This window comes from Phyllobates terribilis, unplaced genomic scaffold (assembly GCF_046119375.1).
Source record: "Phyllobates terribilis strain yellow unplaced genomic scaffold, ASM4611937v1 Scaffold_1__5_contigs__length_1240528914, whole genome shotgun sequence".
In the NCBI taxonomy this organism is placed as follows: domain Eukaryota; kingdom Metazoa; phylum Chordata; class Amphibia; order Anura; family Dendrobatidae; genus Phyllobates; species Phyllobates terribilis.
The window spans coordinates 97,331,173-97,352,006 of NW_027362761.1; the positions used below are offsets into that span (position 1 = coordinate 97,331,173).

The following is a 20,834-nucleotide window of genomic DNA, read 5'->3' on the forward strand; positions in this document are numbered from 1 at the left end:
TCGATTGGAAAGCGCTTATCAACCTGCATGCGGAAATGCAAGTGATGAACGCTTCACATCCGCATGTCCCTGGCAGGAAAAACGCATGTACAATCCGCGTGTACAATCCACATGTACAATCCGCATGCATTTTTTCTGCCAGTGAGAAGCAGAAACGGTCAGGAAAAATCCGCAGCATTTCTGCATCGTAGGCACATAGCCTACATATTAAGTGTGTGAGTAGTCTGAGCTAGGTATGAGTGGCATGCTATGCACATGTCCAGAGTGTGAGTGGTATATGCAATATAATTCCTGGCTGTGAGAGGCATCTGTGATTTATGTTTAGTATGTGTGTTATGATTCCAGTGTGGGTGATGGCAATGTAAGTGCTGTCATTTTTGCTGTAATGAAAAGTGCAGCATGCTGCAGTCGATCGCTGAGCTCAGCGATTGGCTGCAGCATTGATGTGCGTAGTGGTTGTGACATCACTGCCGCTAAAACACAGAGACCAGGGCAATTGCTTAGATCCTTTGTTGGAGAAGATGAGTACTATCTGTGCTTGTTATTTTACATGCATAAAAGTGTTTGGGGACTTGGTTGTTATCTACTAGATTTATCCATTAGATATCACTGAATAATACCCTTCTTGTGTCTGGTCTCTTCTTCAGTTGTAATAGACAGCTACACTGGGACCTAATGGCTTTTAGCATCAGAAGACAGTGTGTGGTGATTTTTTATAGAATGATTGTTTGTAGGCAACAATTGCCTACAAATAGAGAATTTCTTTGTGTCAGTTTAACACCATTTTTTTCATATTCACTATGATCTATTGTAAATATATACATATTTTGGTTAATGATGGAATGATGGGCTTTACAAAGTAAAATAAAACTTGATAAAGCTGAAGTTGAACACAGCTATAGTTGGGGGAGTAGATATTTTTCATGGGCTGGCCTGGTCTAGTTTGTGTGCCAGAGTGACTTTTTTGTCCCAGTCTGGCCCTTAAGAGTACATAGAGGTTAAATAAATATGTAGCAAAATAGAGAGGATTTCAAGGCCTACAACACTTCTAGTAAGAAACACTAGTCTTTACCTCAAGTGGCTAAAAATAATATAAAATACATAAAATGGAATAATAATAAAAATATGAAGGCAACGATTTTTATCCTCATGGAGATTGTACTCACCATAATTTTTGCGATCTGCCCAACTATTGATCCAACAGCCCCAGCGGCTCCATTAACCAAAACAATTTCACCTTTTTTTGCAAAGCAGATCTCTTTTAAGCCAAAATATGCAGTTAAACTGTAAAGCAGAATAATTCTTCAATTATTTTGTGCCAATATAAGGAGATAGACAAATGAGAAGAGGCACACAGTTAATGCCTAATAGAGTGACTGCAAGTGAACTCGGCCATCTGCTGGTCAAAGACGATAGAGAAAGCGAAAGCCGAAAGAATTGCATTAGTAGGAACTCAAGAGTGAAGTGCATGTTCCCTCAAGGAAAAGATTGGAGGAGACAGCAGGTGAGGTAATGGCTGTGGCGCAATTAGTAACTATAAAAGGCCCAGGAAGGCAGTGAAAGGGAGGAGTTTGCGCCCGAACCTGTAGCAGGATGGACATGCAGTACAGCGAACTGGCTTATATCCAACATTACGAGAGACCAGATTCGAGTAAAGATTTGAGAGAGACCAAAGCCGGAAGAGCTGAGCCAAGCAAGCAAAACCAGGAAAGAGAGAGAGACAACTAGGCCGCAGCGTAGGGACTTTCGTGTGAGCTGTTGCATCCAGTGTAGAGGTATGGTTCAAAGTGGAGACGGGGGCCGTGTTTCAGGGAATGAAGGTGGCCAGTGTGACTAGTGTATGGAGTAATTCACCAATCCGGGACTTGCAGCCTAGTGGGCAGCATCGTCGACTCCAGTTTGGGCTTGTGTTATGTTTCGTGCTGACTCATGAGTGACAACGGTGACGGACCCAGTAGTCACAGTGATGCCCTTTAGGTTGAGGTATTAGAACTAAGACATCATTGGCAATAACAGTTATTTAAAGGTAATAATAGAACGATAGTGTGTAAAAAGCATTGTGTCAATATCCTTTTCATCTGAATTACTGTATTCTTCTTGTAACATAACTTGTTTCATTTTCACTGTTTGTGCTATCCCCTGATATTATGATACAATATGATACAATATAGTTTATTGATCCCAAGGGAAACTACAGTATCACAGCAGCAGAACATAGACATGAATTACAACATAACAGTAGAATTTTCATGAATAATCTCATACATTCCTATTCATGACCGGTCAGTATAATATATAATTAGGACGCCAATAATACACCAGTCACTTGGAGAATTTTACACTTAGGTAGTTGTTGTACATTCCCATAGCAGTTGGCACGAACAGTTTCCTGTATCTTTCCTTCTTACACCTTAGTAGGATTAGACGGTTACTGAAGGTACTCCTCTGCCTCATAAACTGCTCATATAATGGGTGTGCGTTATTGCCCATTATTGCCTAACACTTCTTTTGAATTCTTTCCTCCAGTACCTCCTCAAAAGTGCCAAGATGCGGCGAACAGCGAAGTTTGCCTTGTTGATAAGCTTATTTAGCTTATTAGCATCAGACACCCGCACACTACTTCCCAAGCATATGATTCTGAGAAAGATGGCACTTGCCACTACGGACTGGTAGAACATTTCTAACATTTTGCTGCACACATTGGACGACCATAGCTTCCATAGGAAGTACAATTTACTCATCCCATTCTTGTAAATCTTCACTGTATGGCACCTCCAGTCCAGTTTGCTGTCCAAGTGGACCCCCAAATATTTATAAATCTCGACCTGCTCCACTTCCTGACCAGCAATAGTGACAGGTGAACAGTCCATCTTTCTCCTGCTATAGTTCACCACCAGCTCCTTAGTATTCTTTATGTTTAGTTGTAAATAGTTAGCCTGGCACCAATCCACAAAATCCAACACCACTCTCCTATATTCCTTCTCACCCCGGCCCACTAATGCATCCGACTACCACAGAGTCATCCGAGAATTTTTGGAGGTGGCAAAAATCAGATTTATACTGAAAATCTGCTGCTTGAAAAGAAAGGACGAAAGCACCATTCCCTCAGGGGCACCTACACTGCTCTATAATCTGCCAGACACAACCGATCCCATCTGTACAATCTGTGACCTGTCTGACAGGTAGTCCGTTATCCAATTTCTCATCACCTCCCCCACCTTCATATCAGTCATCTTTTTGCATAGTAAGAGTGGCTGTAAGGTACTGAACGCACTGGAGAAGTCAAAGAACATTGCATGTACAGTGGTTCAATCATTATCTATAAATGAATGTACTGTATGTAACAGTATGTATTGTAATGCAGCAGCTTGCTAGCATTACTGTAAATGGTCCAGGATGTGTTTTACCTGACCATGTACCTTCCCCTTTAACTGACTGGTCACATGACCGGGGCAGCGAGTATCCCCCATTATGATGACTAGCGCTGCCGTACATATGGTTCGAGGATGCGGGCAACGACAGCCCGGTTGCTAGCGTCAATGGCACAGGACGACGAGTGTGGATAAAGCATCTTGCGGGGTTGCGAAGATTGGCGTCGCACTCAAACCTGGTTTGCTGTGGCTCAGCGGGTCTCACGAAGTTTAAAGCATCTTGCGGCAACTCGGCGGGGTTGCGAAGATTATCGTCGCACTCAAACCTGGTTTGCGGTGACTTGGCGGGGCCACGAATATTTTTCCGGGAGAGCGGTGAAGTTCTAGTGTGAACAGCGTACCGCGATGGCTGTGAGAAAAGCAGCAGATCTGTCTGGAGCTATTGAGCGGTTGAAGGGCCGGTTGGGACCGGAGCAGGTATTTGGGAAACTTTTACTGGAAATGGTGCAGGAACTGCAGGAGCTGTGGGCACCATATGTAATGGCGGCAGTGGACCATTCTATGGACTCTCCGGGGGCGCCAGTGTTGTCCCAGAGTGCCCGGGGAGGTGGTAAGAGATGTTGTGAACTGAGTCCTAAGACTACTGCTGATTTTTTGTGTAAAAATTACCCTGCCGGTGTGGTTGTTAAAAAGGGGGCGGAGACAAAAAAAGGGGCGAATTTTCACAAGAGTGTGGACTGCAGAAAACTGGAAATTGTTACTGGTTGTGGGTTGGTACCTCCTAAAAATGACAATGTGACCGTTGATAACGGGGTAACTCCAGTAGAAGGGGGTGACGTCAAAGTGGGAGGTGACCTGTTAGTCCACAACACCATGAGGAGTGACACAGACCCAGTAGCTGACTGTGACGCTATGAAAATAAAAAGTGAGTTCAGTCAGGAGGGGCTAGACGAGGGGAGAGAGTCCCCCTCTCGTCGTCGACGGCGCAAGGGCCACAAAAAGGTTGCTCCGGTAGTACTCCCTGAAAATGAAAATAAAGAGAATATAGTACTGTGTGCCTATGCTTCAAGTGTGGATCCTCCTTTAGAGGTAGAAGAGGAGATGATGTTGCCAGTAGCAACCTCCGGTACGGTACTGAGACTGACGAGTCAGCATCCGACAGCCCTGAAAGGGGAGGCGGCCAGTCATGACCAAGAGCTGGAGCCTATCAGGCCGCAGTGTCAGATTGACGTGCAGCAGTTATGTGAAAACCTGGGGAACGTGTCCTCAGACCAGCTGAACCTGGAGTCTGAGCAGCAGAAAATATACCAGGTTATGAGGAACTGGCAGCGAGACATGGAGGGAAGCAACGCGGAAATTAACCATTGGAAGGAAATGTTCTACGGAATTAAGGAGGACCGCCGCAAAATCAAGGAGGAGGTTTTTCAATTACAGATTGACAAAGCGGTATGTGAAGATGAGTTATGCGAGGTGAAAGATCGCTTCTCCCTGGTACAGTTAGAGCTGTCTGCCCTCAAAGAGGCGCTGCAGCATGAAGTTGCTGGGCGTGAACAAAACCTAGAACGATTGCGTGAACAGTTCAACCAGGAGCTGTGTGACTCCAAGAAGGAGTGTGATGAAAAGTTCGGTATGGAACTGCAACAACTTAAGAGAGATTAAGAGGATCTCCTCAAGGTAAAAGAAAAACTAGAGGAGGATAAGGCGGGTGCAGAGCAAGTGCACCAAGTGGGTGAGACCACTCTGCAAGAGACCCGTGAGGAGAATGATTATCTCCGTGGAAAGACCCTAGGTCTGGAAGCTCAGGTGAAGGAGCTACAGATGTCCTGTGAAACTCTCCAGAGGGCGGAGACGTGCCTTAAAGAAACAGTCAGCAAGATGGAAGCTGAGCGGAAAAAGATGGAGGAGTCCATCGGAGAAGCCACAGACCAGGGCCAGGAGTTGGCCGCTGGTGAGGAGAGGTATGAAGCAGATACCTCCTCGAGTGATGCGAGCTTGGATGATTCAGTGGAAGTAAGAGCCGAGATCAGAGAGCTCAAGGAATTGCTTCAGGCCCATTTGAAGCAAGAGAGGTCTGAGAGAACTCTACTGTTAAAAGAGCAGTTGAAGCAGGAAGAGCTTCAGAGACGGGCCGCTGAGAGGCGAGTGACGGAACTAGAGGAAGAGGTTTCCGGGCTCAAAAGTCGCCTGACAAAGTATCACTCTGTGAGTGAGGCCTCCTTGGAGAAGGAAAAGGGCAAACACGTTGTACTCACTCCCTTATACCATGAGAAGGTGGACCTGAGGAGAGCTAAGAGCAGGGTAACAGAAGATAAATATGAAGTGGAAGTGGTCAAGACGAAAATTCGTGAATTTGTAGCTGTGAGTCAGCTCAGGGTAAGCATACAGGGGGAAGAAGCTGAAAGTCAGTTGTCCCTGAACCCTGAGCTGGTTGATCGTCTGGAAACTACTGGTGAGTCCGAAACGTCTTGGTACAAATGCCTCATAGATGTACCCAAGGATTTGAGGGAAGAATGCACCCGTGAGTCCATGCATGAAGAGTTTAAGAAGGCTGTGGGAGCCTGTAAGGTGTACTTGACCTCCGAAGCTAAACAGCTGGTGGTTCTGTCCATGACCGAAGTCACAATGAAGAGGGTGGCGATCCTAAGTGATATGCATTGGCAAAGCTCACAGTATGCGTGAAGAGGTCATCCGGGTGCCTCATGTTCTGGTGAGGAAGCTCATTGGGAGAAGCGGTCGAGCCATGCAGATGATGGTCAAGAAGTCTGGTGTGGTGAAAGTAAGCAGTCCACGTGTTCATCAGGACTGGATACCAGACGAAGACGCCATGGTGTCCTTCGCTGTAGGAACAGAAGAAAGCCTAGAATATATACGCATGCTGATTGAGTACCGAGTGACCTACTGCAGGAGGTAGAACAATTGAATCTCGCTAGACTGCGAGTAGATAGACAGCATCATCTGAGCAGCAGAAGATGGAAGCCGTCTAGAAATAGTAAGACCCGACAGAGAAAGGGCCCCCTAAAAAACAGAACAGCTACAGCTGGAGTTAGGGACCTTTCAAGATGTCCTGAGAGTAGTGGGCGTGGGATTAGAGGTAGTGAGACCTCCAGTAACTCAGGTTTGAGCAGCCCATACAAACGACCCCATAGAGGACGGGACAGTACGGAGTCGAACCGGACCTTAGATACCAGGGCATGTGAGTCACACCGCTGTATGACTGACCGCTGGGAGCGGGGGAGGTCTGACAAGATTATGACTGACCGCTGGGAGCGGGGGAGACCTGACAAGGTTACGACCCGGAAAGGTGACCTGACGAAGTCAGTGACAGTGATAAATGGTAGGTCCCTAAGGAATGGGCTAATGTCATTGACTAATATTCCAGGGGCTGAACAGCGCAATTGACAAGTACATGGTCTCTGTATGAGCTGTGGGATATGAGGTGATTGTGTATATTATGTGTTCAACCCCACAAGTTTGAACAGAGGGGAGGGATATGTAATGCAGCAGCTTGCTAGCATTACTGTAAATGGTCCAGGATGTGTTTTACCTGACCATGTACCTTCCCCTTTAACTGACTGGTCACATGACCGTGACATCACACAGGTCCTTATGCACACAGTTAAGGTCCTGTCAGTATGTATGTGTGTGTGCACAGGATATATAAACCCTGGTAATTTGAGAAAGGTGTGTTCGGTGTGAGAGACATGAGGCCTGTTCCCCATGTGTGTGGGACACCGTTCTGCCTAGTGAGGCTGAGTGAAGCCTGGCAGCCTGAAAGGCTGAGACTGGATCCTGTGAGTGGATGCTAGTGGCCTTGGAAGGCAGAGGCTTGGTGAAGAGTCCGGAAAGGCGCAGACTGGATGTGTGTGAGTGAAACATTCCAGTAGCCTTAGACGGGACGATGGCTAGAGACCCCTACCTGGGAAGCCACAAAGCCACAGTGGTGGCGGATTAAAGGGACTGCAGCAACTAAACCCGGCAAAGGTAATGCACTTTGCTACATGGACTGTGTTATGGACATTGCTATAGTATTACCTTGCTGAAGGCTGTGACCTGGGCCAATTGGGCCTGTCTGCTATTTGACAGACTCCCGGATGTTAAGTGTGTAAACATGCCGATTACAAACTAAGATGGACATCATGTGTGTGAACAGCGGTTTATGATAACATAATAAACTGCTGTATTGAGAAAATACCAGAAGGACATTGCACGTGTGCTTAATTTACCCGGGGCAGCGAGTATCCCCCATTATGATGACTAGCGCTGCCATACAGTATGTATGTAACAGTGTAACAGAGACATAACAACACCCCCAATCTATGCTAGTAAGCAAACTGTACTGGGTCAGAAACCCTCGGACTCAAGTAAGCAAGCATTAATCTTTCAAAGGACTTCATAGCATGTGATTTTAAGGCTAAAGGGCGATAGTCGTTTAGGGATGTTGGGAAAGTAGTCTTGGGAACCGGAACCAGGCAGGAAGTCTTCCATAAGACTGGTACCCTCTGTGATTGTAGACTCAAGTTAAACAGGTACTGAAAGACAGTACTCAGCACACAATCAAAGGCACCCCTTTGATTGTGTTAATCGTATAAATAGTTGTTGTTTTAAGTACCACTGTCTCCTCATTGTCTGAGCAGTTGCATCCGTGTACTTGTTAAAACCATACCATTTATCCTGTCTTATATTTCTTTTATGTGTTATTATTTAAAGTGCAAAAGGAGATCAAGCTTAGCAAGTCAACAGAGCATTAGATCTTTACCTTTTAGTAACTGAATGCAATTTATGAATTGAAATGAAAATCAGATACAGGTGATTCATTAACAGTTGTATATTCAATACCAAATACAGTGCAAAACAACTAGAACACAAATTTCAGCCTGGTTAATCAACAACTCCAAACTACAAGTGAATCATTACAGGTCACCTTCCCACCTGATTGTTTTCCCTCTACTGTATCTCCACCCTTCTCTGCCTCTATGATGCCAGAGCTGCCAATCAAAGAAGAGGAGGTGGGGTGAGATTAAGGGAAAACATGCAGGTGGGAAGATGTAGTTATGTTTGGCCACGCCGTGATGCATCAAGTGCCTATACTTGGTTTGAACAGTCATTCTGTCATTCAGACATTCTGACAGTGCCCATTTAATGGATACTCACCCTGGCATTCCAATTGTTCCAAGAGCCAGAGACTTGGGAATGTGGTCAGGCCAATTTGATAATAATGGAGTCAAATCTTTGCCTTGAGAGATTGAATGAGTTGTCCAACCAGCATTTGATAGAACATAGCTGCCGACTGGGAAAGCAGCATTATTACTTTCCAAAACTCTATGGAGAAAGATTTATAATTAGAAATATATTTCTTGTCTATCCCATTTATTTTAATAAATGCATCTATAATCATGTTTTTATGTACAACCAGTATGTAAAATGGTTAACCAAGACTAAAAAAAGAGTTTGCTAGTTTTTTAGAAAGAACAGCAGACCAACAACTATTTTCTTATTGTAGCTCTTATGCCAGTGTATGGGGCTAATATGCGATTCCAGACTCCCTTAACAGTTTACCTATAAAGATATTAATGAGTAAGTTTGCTAATTCTATGGTTTAAATCCAACTGGGCTTGGAGCTACTGCTCATAGCAAGTGAACACAGCCATGCCTGATTCAGAGTCAGTGCAGAACATATTGAGGCAAATTTACGAGTAATCTATGCTGTTTAATTCTTAGACAGTGTAAACTTAGACTACAAAGTTCTTCTACTCGGACAACCCCTTATCAATCACTAAGTTTCCCTCAGTAAAATAAATGCCGCTATACATTGTTGTGTCACGCAATCCCTGAAGCCAATCAGGGGCGGCTACACTCTCCCTTCCCTCAGATGTAACGGACATCCGAAGGAACTGAGAGTGAAGCAGTTATTATTTTACATAAGGGAAACATAGTGATCGAGAAGGTGTTGTCCGAGTAGTGGACAACCCCTTTACAGTGTGTCAGTTTGGCAGACCTGGTGTATTTTCAATTATCTAGTCTATGTTTACACCACCTATTAATTGGCTTACTTTGTGCCAGAAATTTGCTCTAAAACTTTGAAGCACAGTGTTTTATTTTAAGTTACACTTCTTTTCCAATAAACAATACCTTTTTTCAGCAAGGTCACATTTGCTTGTTGAAAAAAGTTCAGAAAGTGTCTAAAACACATAATAAATATGGTGCAGGTTGTGGAAGATAGCTTTTTGATGCAAATTACAACAGAATTTTAACTCATTTAGTTTAACAAAAATGCCTCATTATGTTAAGCATTATTTTGGGGAATTATAGCTCTGATTCGTCCAAGATTTTTTGTCAGAAAACTGGTGTAAAAAGCTTTTAAAAGCCAGACAATTTTTGCGTGACACGAAGCTGTGAAAAAATTTGTGATTTTTGGAATTCTCACGCTATTTTGGCCTAACTGCAACAAAGTGGGCAAAGCTGGGGCTTTATGGAGTGTATTGACCCCTGCTCATATGGAGTCCACTGGAAATAATTTATTCTATAAAAAATACACTATTGTACTATACATATGAAAAATACAGATCGTTACCTTGTAATATTATTATGCAAAAGCCAAACAATATCGCCACATCATGACCTAGAATTACCACCATATAGTGTCTCAATAATACAATATTATTGAAACAGCAACATATAAACACAGTGATCATATAATAATGATAATAATAATTTTTATTATTATAGTGCCAACATATTCCGCAGCACTTTACAATTAAGATCATATAGAGGTACAGTAGATACCATTTCAACACTGCAGATCATATAGGTTAATACTGTAAAGTTTAATCCAATTACTCTCCGGTTTTCTCTGATTGTTCTCATTCTCATTCCTTTTTTTTTCTCTCATCAGATTAGATTGCCATGATGATTTTTCTTGAAAACCTCAGTTTGCTGCATAGACATATTTATCCATCTCTTTTTCAGCCCATCATTACCCTCTGTAGCACGGCTGTCCAACCTTTTCGAGTCTCAGGGCCACATCGAAAGAACTGTTGTCTTGGGCCGCACATTTAATATACAAACATTAATGAAAGCTGATAATCAAAAAAATGGTCCATGTATAATTTTTGTGATTTCTGCCACCAAAGATAAGCAAAAAGTCATCATATAGTAAACCTAATTATGCAGCAGTCAGTTTTGGAGAGTGTTTTACAGTCGTCGAGCAAGTCCCAAGATTATAATTACTAATATGCAAAATGTAGAATAAAATACTACACTTAGGCTGATGTATACATCACATTTGATACACTGGGATTGTGCTGTATACATCATATAGGATACACTGAGACTCTGCTGTATATATAGTTAGGTCCAGAAATATTTGGAGAGTGACCGCATCTTCAAGATTTGGGCTCTGCATGCCACTATTTTTTACTTTAAACGAAACAGCTGAGATGCAATTGAATCATAGACTTTCATGTATAATTAAAGCGCACCTGTCAGCAGGATTGTGCTCAGTAAATTACATACACTGTCAGGTGAGCGACATTACACTGATTAATATGATACCTTGGTTAATGAAATCCGTCGTGTGGTTTTTCTGTAATCTTTACTTTCAGTTTGGAGATAATGATATGCTCGTGCTCCGGGGCGGCCTGTGGGGTGGGCTCTATCTGGTGCTCTGCTTACATATTCATCTGTATACTCTTATGGCAGCTCATTGTGCCTTCACTGACCTGCCTCCTATTTTACCTAGGCCAACACTACTAGATGCATTATGTAAAATAGGAGGCAGGTCAGTGAAGGTACAGTGAGCTGTCATAAGAGCATACAGATGACTATGTAAGCAGAGCACCAGATAGAGCCCAACCCAGAGGCCACCCCGCAGCACGAGCATATCATTACCTCCAAACTGAAAGTAAAGATTACACAAGAACCACAGGACGGATTTCATCAACCAAGGTATCATTTTATTCAGTGTAATGTCGCCCACCTAACAGTGTATGTAGCTTACTGAGCACAATCCTGCTGACAGGTGCGCTTTAAAGAGGTTGAACAAAATATCATGTCAAATGTTTAGGAATTGCAACCATTTTTCTACAAAGCCTCCTTATTTAAAAGTCTCAAGTCAAAAGTAATTGTTCATTTCTAATACTTAGTAAAGAATCCTTTTCAGGCAATGACTGCCTGAAGCCTGGAAGCCATGGATATCACCAAACGCTGATGCTTTGCCAGGCCTTATAGCAACTGACTGCAGTTGTTGCTTGTTTGTGATTCTGTCTACCTTAAGCATTGTGTTAAGAATGTGAAATGCATGCTCGAAGGGATTGAGATCTGGTGATTGACTCAGCCATTGTAGAATATTCCACTTCTTTGCCTTAAAAAACTCCTTTCGCAGCAGGTTTAAGGTCATTGACATCTGCACTGTGAAGCGCTGTCCAAATAACCTTCCTGCATTTAGTTGAGTATGAGCAGAAAGTATAGCCCTATACACTTCAGAATTCATCATCCTGTTTCTATCTTCAGCCACATCATCAATAAACACTAGTGACCAAGGGCCATTGGAAGTCATGCACATGCCATCACACTGCCTCCACCATGTTTTACAGAGGACATGGTGTTCTTTGGATCATGAGCCATTATAAGCCATCTCTATTCTGGTACAGGTTGATCTTAGTTTCATTTCTCCAAAGAATGCTTTTCCAGAACTGGGCTGTCTTCTTTATTTGTTTTTTTTTTTGGCAAAGTCTAAACAGGCCTTTCTATTTTTAAGGCTAATTAATCATTTGCACCTTGTGGGAACCCTCTGTATTTCTCTCATGAATTCTCCTCTTTAAGGTAGATTTAAGGTAGACTCTACTGTTCCTCTTAACTGCCATTTCTTAATTACATTTCGAACCTAGGAAAGGACAACTTGAAAATGCTTTGCTATTTTCCAATAGCCTTCTACTGCATTGTGGGTCTCCATCATTTTCATTTTCAGAGTGCTGGACAGCTGTTTAGAAGAACCCATGGCAGCTGTTTTTGGCACAAGGTTAGAGGATGCTGGATTTTCATAAAGCTGGGAAATTTGCATCACCTGGCCTTTCCAAACGAAGATAGTGAACAAGCCATAACCGTAACAGGTTAATTAAGGTCTGAAACCTTGGTCAAAGTTATCTGAGCACACAATTCTCCAAGAGTTCCCAGACTTTTGAATTGGCCCATTTTTCTTTTTGTAATTTTTAAAATGTAAAAAGTGACAATTTTGGTTTTGCCTAAAATACAAAGGAAATGTGTCATCTTTAACTTTAGTCCTTTTAGAGATCATTTCATCTTCAACTTGCTTAACTGTTCACAATAACAGTAATTTTAACTAGGGGTGCCCAAACTTTTACATGTCACTGTATGTTTTGGTAAGCAGCTAACATGCCAAAAACTTTGTCACTGTCTAAATATTTCTGAATTTAACTGTGCATACTGTATATAGAATTCAATGAGACTACTGTACATCCATCTCAAAGGATACACTGAGACTCTGCTGTATATATCACATAGGATGCATCAAAATTTCTGTATATCCATCACATAGGAGGCACTTAAACTGCTGTTTACATCACTTGGACACTGAGACCTTTCTGTATATACATCATACAGGATATACTGAGGCTGCTAAATATCCATCACATTGGAGACACCGAAACTGCTGTATACATCACATAAGAGACACTGAGACCCTGCAGTATGTAGATTACATAGAATACACAGACTGCTGTATACATCACCTAGTAGACACTGATACTGCTGTATATCCATCACAAAGGAGAAGCTGATACTACTATTTACATCACATAAGAGACACTGAGACCCTGCTGTTTATACATCACATAGAATACACTGATACTGCTGTATACATCCATAGTAACAACTAATACTGCTGTATACATCATAGGATATACTGAGACTGCTTTATATACATTACATATCAGACATGAGACTGCTATATGCATAACGCATAGGAAACACTGAGACTGCTGTATATATTACATAGGAGACATGAGACTGCTGTATACATCACATACTGTAGGAGATATTTAAACTGTTGGTTTGTATATCACATAGGAGGCACCAAGCACTATGCATGCATTATGCATTTAATCAGTGCTGTGCTCTGGAAATCCATCTTGGGACGCATTAACAGCCATCCTGGGTCGCATGCAGGTCATGGGACAAACCCCCCTTCTCTATAGAACAACACAACTCGCCATCCTACCATTCTGCTGCTACCAATAATACCGCAGCATTTCAGAGACAAACATACATGGCTGTGATCATACAGACAGTGCCTGATACATGCTGCCCAAAGTTTGGGCAGCATATAACACCTGACAGGTTCCCTTTAAATTAAGGGCTCATTCATATGTCAGTTTTTCTCATAATCAAAAAACAGTCCTAGTTTCACCAGTGTTTTTGATTAGAGTGTCATCAGAGTTTGGTCAGTGTCAATTTTTACCATCAGAGTTTGGTTAGAGTTTCATCAGTTTTTCTATGATGTAAAAATAAAACTGACAGACGTTTCTCAAGTTTCTACTATCAAACAGATCATGACAGTACAGGCATGGCATCCGAGTGCTGTCCAATTTTTTTCTGGATCCATAAAATTGCTTGGCGAGTTTGATACAATACTCAGATCAATATTGGACAAGTCTCTGTACTTTTGTGCGTACCACTTAGTCTCAGGAAAGAATCAGACATGTGACTTAGCCCATAGACTATCATAGGTACAAGTGCTATCCATAGAAAACAGGGATAACACTCATACGAGAAAAACTGACGTCTGAATGAGCCCTTATTCAAACTCTAGAACAGACTTCCAGATACGACCATAAAATCAATGAGACTAAACCCAGATTGAACCTCAAAATGAATCAGATTCTTACATTTATAGAATAAAAAACACGCTTACCCCACGGTATGACGCGCTATGTTCCCGGCGCATGCGCAGTGAAGCTGGTAATCACACAATCACTGCCCATGCACGGGGAATAGTGCGTCATAGCGTATGCGCAGTGCAGCTGTGAACTACACAGCTTTACTGCTCATGCACTATGATGCGCTATGTTCTCGGCGCATGCGCAGTGAAGCTGGTAATCACACAGCCTCACTGCGCAAGCGGCCGGACATATACAAGTGCGCATGTGCCCCACAATATTAGCGCTTGTCAGGAGCAGGATTCAAATACATGGGCGGCGTCAGCAGTGAGTGAATTCTGCACCAGCCCATGACTGAATATGACAAGCACACCCCTATGACTGAAAACGCAGGTAGGATCTAAGTATATTAAACATTATAAAATCATTATAGCTGCACCAATTTTCATGAAAACAGCTTGTTAGTGATGCACATTGCATCACTAACAACGCAATGGGGGCAGTGTAGAGGGCAGCTACGACGTGACAGGTTCCTTTAAAAAGCAATTTGCCAGTTAAAGGAAAAGTGCCAGGGCGTGCCATTACACTTGCATAGTTATAGGCAGGTAGAATTCAATATACAGTGGTGGCCAAAAGTATTGGCACCCCTGCAATTCTGTCAGATAATACTCAGTTTCCTCCTGAAAATGATAGCAATCACAAATTCTTTGGTCTTATTATCTTCATTTAATTTGCTTGCAAGGAAAAAACACAAAAGAGAATGAAGCAAAAATCAAATCATTGATCATTTCACACAAAAATCCAAAAATGGGCCAGACAAAAGTATTGGCACCCTCAGCCTAATACTTGGTTGCACAACCTTTAGCCAAAATAACTGCGAACAACCGCTTCCGGTAACCATCAATGAGTTTCTTACAATGCTCTTCTGGAATTGTAGACCATTCTTCTTTGGCAAACTGCTCCAGGTCCCTGATATTTGAAGGGTGCCTTCTCCAAACTGCCATTTTGAGATCTCTCCACAGGTGTTCTATGGGATTCAGGTCTGGACTCATTGCTGGCCACATTAGAAGTCTCCAGTGCTTTCTCTCAAACCATTTTATAGTGCTTTTGGAAGTGTGTCTTGGGTCATTGTCCTGCTGGAAGACTCATGACCGCTGAGGGAGACCCAGCTTTCTCACACTGGGCCCTACATTATGCTGCAAAATTTGTTGGTAGTCTTCAGACTTCATAATGCCATGCACATGGTCAAGCAGTCCAGTGCCAGAGGCAGCAAAGCAACCCCAAAACATCAGGGAACCTCCACCATGTTTGAATGTAGGGACCGTGTTCTTTTCTTTGAATGCCTCTTTTTTTTTCCTGTACACTCTATGTTGATGCTTTTTCCCAAAAAGCTCTACTTTTGTCTCATCTGACCAGAGAACATTCTTCCAAAACATTTTAGGCTTTCTCAGGTAAGTTTTGGCAAACTCCAGCCTGGCTTTTTTATGTCTCGGGGTAAGAAGTGGGGTCTTCCTGGGTATTCTACCATACAGTCCCTTTTCATTCATACGCCGACGGATAGTACGGGTTGACACTGTTGTACCCTCGGACTTCAGGGCAGCTTGAACTTGTTTGGATGTTAGTCGAGGTTCTTTATCCACAATCCGCACAATCTTGCGTTGAAATCTCTTGTCAATTTTTCTTTTCCGTCCACATCTAGGGAGGTTAGCCACAGTGCCATGGGCTTTAAACTTCTTGATGACACTGCGCACGGAAAACACAGGAACATTCAGGTCTTTGGAGATGGACTTGTAGCCTTCCTCACAATTTGGTTTCTCAAGTCCTTAGACAGTTCTTCGGTCTTCTTTTTTTTCTCCATGCTCAATGTGGTACACACAAGGACACAGGACAGAGGTTGAGTCAACTTTAATCCATGTTAACTGGCTGCAAGTGTGATTTAGTTATTGCCAACACCTGTTAAGTGCCACAGGTAAGCTACAGGTGCTGTTAATTACATGAATTAGAGAAGCATCACATGATTTTTCAAACAGTGCCAATACTTTTGTCCACCCCCTTTTTTAGGTTTGGTGTGGAATTGTATCCAATTTGGCTTTAGGACAATTATTTTTGTGTTTTTTCATTGAAGACAAATTAAATGAAGATAATAATACCAAAGAATTTGTGATTGCAATCATTTTCAGGAAGAAACTGAGTATTATCTGACAGAATTGCAGGGGTGCCAATACTTTTGGCCACCACTGAAGGTCATTTGAAGAGTTGATCTGGACCAGAGTTCCTTGGCAGGAGACAATTTTCCTGCAAAATCTTAAGATTTATTTAGAGATCTCTATAGTTCATACACGTTTTCTGAGAAATCTCTGCACTAAAGAAATAAAAAAAAAAAACAATCTCTTTCTTACCTTGCAACCTGAGTCCCGATCATAACATCTCCCTCCTTCATCATTCTCTTACTGTAAGGCCTTTTGAAACAAAAAAAAAATAGGATTCATTTCAATAAACCTCAGAATCTATTTTAACCAGTTCAAGACCGGGCCATTTCCTGACCAGGCACCTTTTTTTCCCATTCATGCAGTTTAAAGAGCTATAAAAAAAATTTCTTGCTTGGTTATTCAAGCACTTTTTGCATCGATACATGGGGTTTAATTTTTATGTCATACTCATATGTTATTATTCTCTTTTTTTTGGCTGGTGATATCAGTGGAAAAATAGGGTAAATACATTTCTGATTTTCCCATTGTTTTAATGACCACCAAGGACCATTAAAATATATTTAAAAATTTGTTCCCCATTCTGTAAAAAAATAGTTTTAGATATCTGGCATTTTTTTACGGGCTGGGGTGAGTAACAGTGATTTTCATTAACAGTGATTTCTTTTTTATTATTTATTTATTTTTGCCTGTTATTTTATATTTATTTATCATTTATTTTATATTTTTCCCCACCCCATAAGGTCATAATATATCTTTTGGGGGCATTTAAGTACTGAAATATTATTTTTTCCATCTTATTTCCCCAATTACAAGGTAAATGCAACCTGCTAGTGCATTGCAGAGCTGTCTGGGTCTACTGCACCGTCCCTATACACAGCGATCAAATAACCTCTGTATATAGAGGAGGAACTGCCGCCAGAACTTCCTATTAGGCCACAAATACTGATGTAAAATACTGACCAAATTCTTTACGTGTGACTAGGCTTAAAGGGAATCTGTCAGCAGGTTTTTTCTATGTAATCTGAGGCAGCAGGAGATAGAGGCTGAAACACAGAATTCAGGGATGTGTCACTTGTCAAAGTGTGTGCTGTTGTTTACTAACTGTGAAGGATTTATCACTAAGAGAGTAACATTGTGGGACTAGTCCAGCAACTAAGCAGCTCACTGTCTATGGACTTTGTACACACAGAGCCTGGTGTGGGCGGGCCTAGCTTTCTCAGCTCTGCTTTATGCTAAATCTAAAAGCTCCGATTGTGTCAGAGCAGCTGCACCCAGTAATCTAATTGATACATCATTGGATTCAGCTTCTCTATGCATACATCAGGCTGCTCTCAGATGAGATAGCAAAAACCTGCTGACAAATTCCCTTTAAGTGTAAATACAATGATTTGATCACACATTTTATACCTTTTTAGGTATTGTATTTTATGTCAATGGCCAATATTTGCATTGGATTAAACAAGGATTTTTAATCGTTTTGTTCACAAGATGCAGCTGAAAATCACAATGGGCAAATATATCAATGTGTTTATGGTACCCATTAAAAAACTGAGCCAAAAGCTCATAGTTATGAAACCAGTGTGCCACTTTAGCTATTGTGTCAAAAAAAAGTGTGTGTGGCTCCAAAGCTGCATGGAGTGCAACTCATTTTCTGACATTTTCTTCCACACTTATCTGACTGATATAATTTTTAGCTTGCACCATATTCATCAACATAGCGTCTGCATTGAGCTGTATTAATAAATGCTCCAAAACATTGAAATTGCAACACTGAGAAGTAAAAGTTGTGGAATTATGAAAACCACAGGTTCAATAAACAATGATATGATAATGATATGCAAATTATGAAAAAATGGAAACAAAATGAAAAAAATCTCAACATATTCAGTATTGAATATGAGCACCACTTGCAGAAATATCTGCATGAAAAATTAGATGAATCCTTATTATAATTGTGCGATTTTGGTTCTCCGTTATGTACTTTTGTGCCTATATACTGTATTTAACAAGGTTAGTTCATTGATGAATGCATGAACTTCACAACACTTTATTAGTAATAGTGAATAAATGGATATATTTATACCTCATATATGGATCCACACTGAAACATTCAGCTTCCACTAAAACCTCTGTAGAGCAGAAATTCACAATATTAATTTGCATGTGGCATTCAAACATTATTCAAATTACTTATTTTCTAGGTTGTAAGTGAAAGTGAAAGTGACACTCAGGGCTCGTTCACACGACTGTATTTTCAGTCATCTGCGCTGCTCCATTGTGCACCATTATCCTGGAAAAACAAGAGTTATGTTACACAGTGTATTGTATTACAGATCCTAATGTTTATTTTAACTGATCTTATTGATCCATAATGGTTTTTTTTGAGGTGATGCATTGTGTGGCCAGAAGATATTATGAAGCAAAGGAATTGTAAAGATGTTTGTATTTCATGGCAATTGATACCATTGAAATGGAAAGAATGAGGTTTACATATGTTATTGGTTACCTTTTGTTAAAGTGGTTGTCTAGGTTTGGCACAAAAGTCTGCAGTCTCTCTATTAGTGATGAGCGAGCATGCTCGCTACTGCTCGGTGCTCGGCGCTCGCCGAGTATTTCCGGGGTTGCTCGGCGGGAGCTCGGGTCCCCTCCCTGAATGTTTGGCGCCAATCAACATGCAGGGATTGCCTGCCACTCACTGCAATGCCACAGCCATGGTGGTTGTGGCATTACAGTGATTGGACGGCCGCACAGCGTCATCAGGTCTATATCAGACCTGGCGCCGCCATACTCGTCACAGTCACTCCAGAATCAGGCAGAGTAGGGAGAGGTGCTGCTGAGTCAGGGAGAGATTTGCTTGTGTATTAGGTAGTGTAGGGAGAAAAAACGTACATTACACATATCCATCTTAACAAACAGTCTATCTGAGGACTAATCCATCTGCAGAGCTATCAGGCAGGCAGGGTGTATAGGCAGGCAGTGTATATAGCAGACTGCAGTGCATATAGCACAAGAGGCTCCATTCCAATTCTGCCTTCTGCTGCTGTTAGATATTTCTATTCAAAGGCCCAGGTCTCAGGGGCCAGGAATACTTTTTTTTGGATCTTAATCCTCATTATTTGCTTAAAAAGCAATCCAGAGAACACCGTTTTTCTGCGCCATTTGCTTGTTGGCACTGGAGAATACAGCCAGGTCCTTTCCATATTACAGAGCTAGAAATCTAGCTATTTAAAACTGTGCTTTCTCCGTTTGCTGTTCAAACTAGTTACCTACAGGCCAGGTATTTAAAACTGTTTTCTCCGTTACACGGATCACATATACGTTGTCAGAAAATACTGCCATTTCTGGCCTCCATTAAAAATTTCCTTCAGTGTGTAAGTGAAGCAATTAACACCACTTTGCTGTTCAAACTAGTTACCTACAGGCCAGGTATTTAAAGCTGTGTTCTCTCCGTCACACGGATCACATATACGTTGTCAGAAAATACTGCCATTTCTGGCCTCCATTAAAAATTTCCTTCAGTGTGTAAGTGAAGCAATTCACAGCAGTTTGCTATTCAAACTAGTTACCTACAGGCCAGGTATTTAAAACTCTGTTTTCTCCGTCACACGGATCACATATAAGTTCGCTTCAAACTCAGTCATTTGTAGTGAGCGTGGAAGATACTGTCCTCCATTTAAAATGGGCAAGGCACGCGGCAAGGGATGGGGAACTGGACGTGATGGCGATTGTGCATGCAGAGGCCGAGGACAAGGCCGTGGGAAAGCTGAAATTGTGCCACAACAAACACCCACATCTTCTCGCCCGACCTTCCTGTCCCAATTCCTAGGGGACCACAGCACACCACTATTGAACCCAGAGCAGTGTCAAAAGGTTGTTGGTTGGATAGCGGATAATGCTTCCAGTCACTTAGCCACTACCACCACCACCCTGTCTTCCACGCGGTCAAGTCTCAGTAGCCATGAGTCTGGACTGCATATTCCTCACCCTGATCCTCCTTCCTCCCACCATGCCGAGTGCCCGGAGACAACTGATCCCACACGTGGACACTCTGAAGAGCTGTTCACTTTTCCATTTATAGATTCGGGCCTCTCACCCGGTCCACTTGAAGCGGGGCAAGAGGAGATCGCATTTAGCGATGCCCAAATATTTGAGCAGCCACGGTCACACGAAGGCGACGGTGGGAAAGTGTCACAAGAGGTGGACGATGATGAGTCACAATTGCCAGAAAGTCAGGAGGAGGACCAGGGTGCGGAAGTGTAAGACAAGGTGGTGGATGATATAGTAACTGACCCAACCTGGCAGGAGGACATGCAGAGTGAGGACAGCAGCACACAGGGGGAGGGAGGCAGAGCACCCCAACA

The 20,834-nt window shown here is 42.2% G+C and overlaps 1 protein-coding gene across 1 annotated transcript in view; it reads right to left on the minus strand.

The window, feature by feature from the left end:
• LOC141211541 (prostaglandin reductase 1-like) overlaps positions 1-20,834 on the minus strand; it is a 109,775-nt gene that overhangs the window by 41,994 nt on the left and 46,947 nt on the right. Inside the window, exons 2-5 of the mRNA XM_073664835.1 lie at positions 18,557-18,602; positions 16,663-16,722; positions 8,523-8,690; positions 1,167-1,284 (exon numbers count right to left, since the gene is read on the minus strand). Coding sequence (XP_073520936.1) covers positions 1,167-1,284; positions 8,523-8,690; positions 16,663-16,722; positions 18,557-18,602 — 392 coding nt within the window. The remainder of the gene's footprint in view (positions 1-1,166; positions 1,285-8,522; positions 8,691-16,662; positions 16,723-18,556; positions 18,603-20,834) is intronic.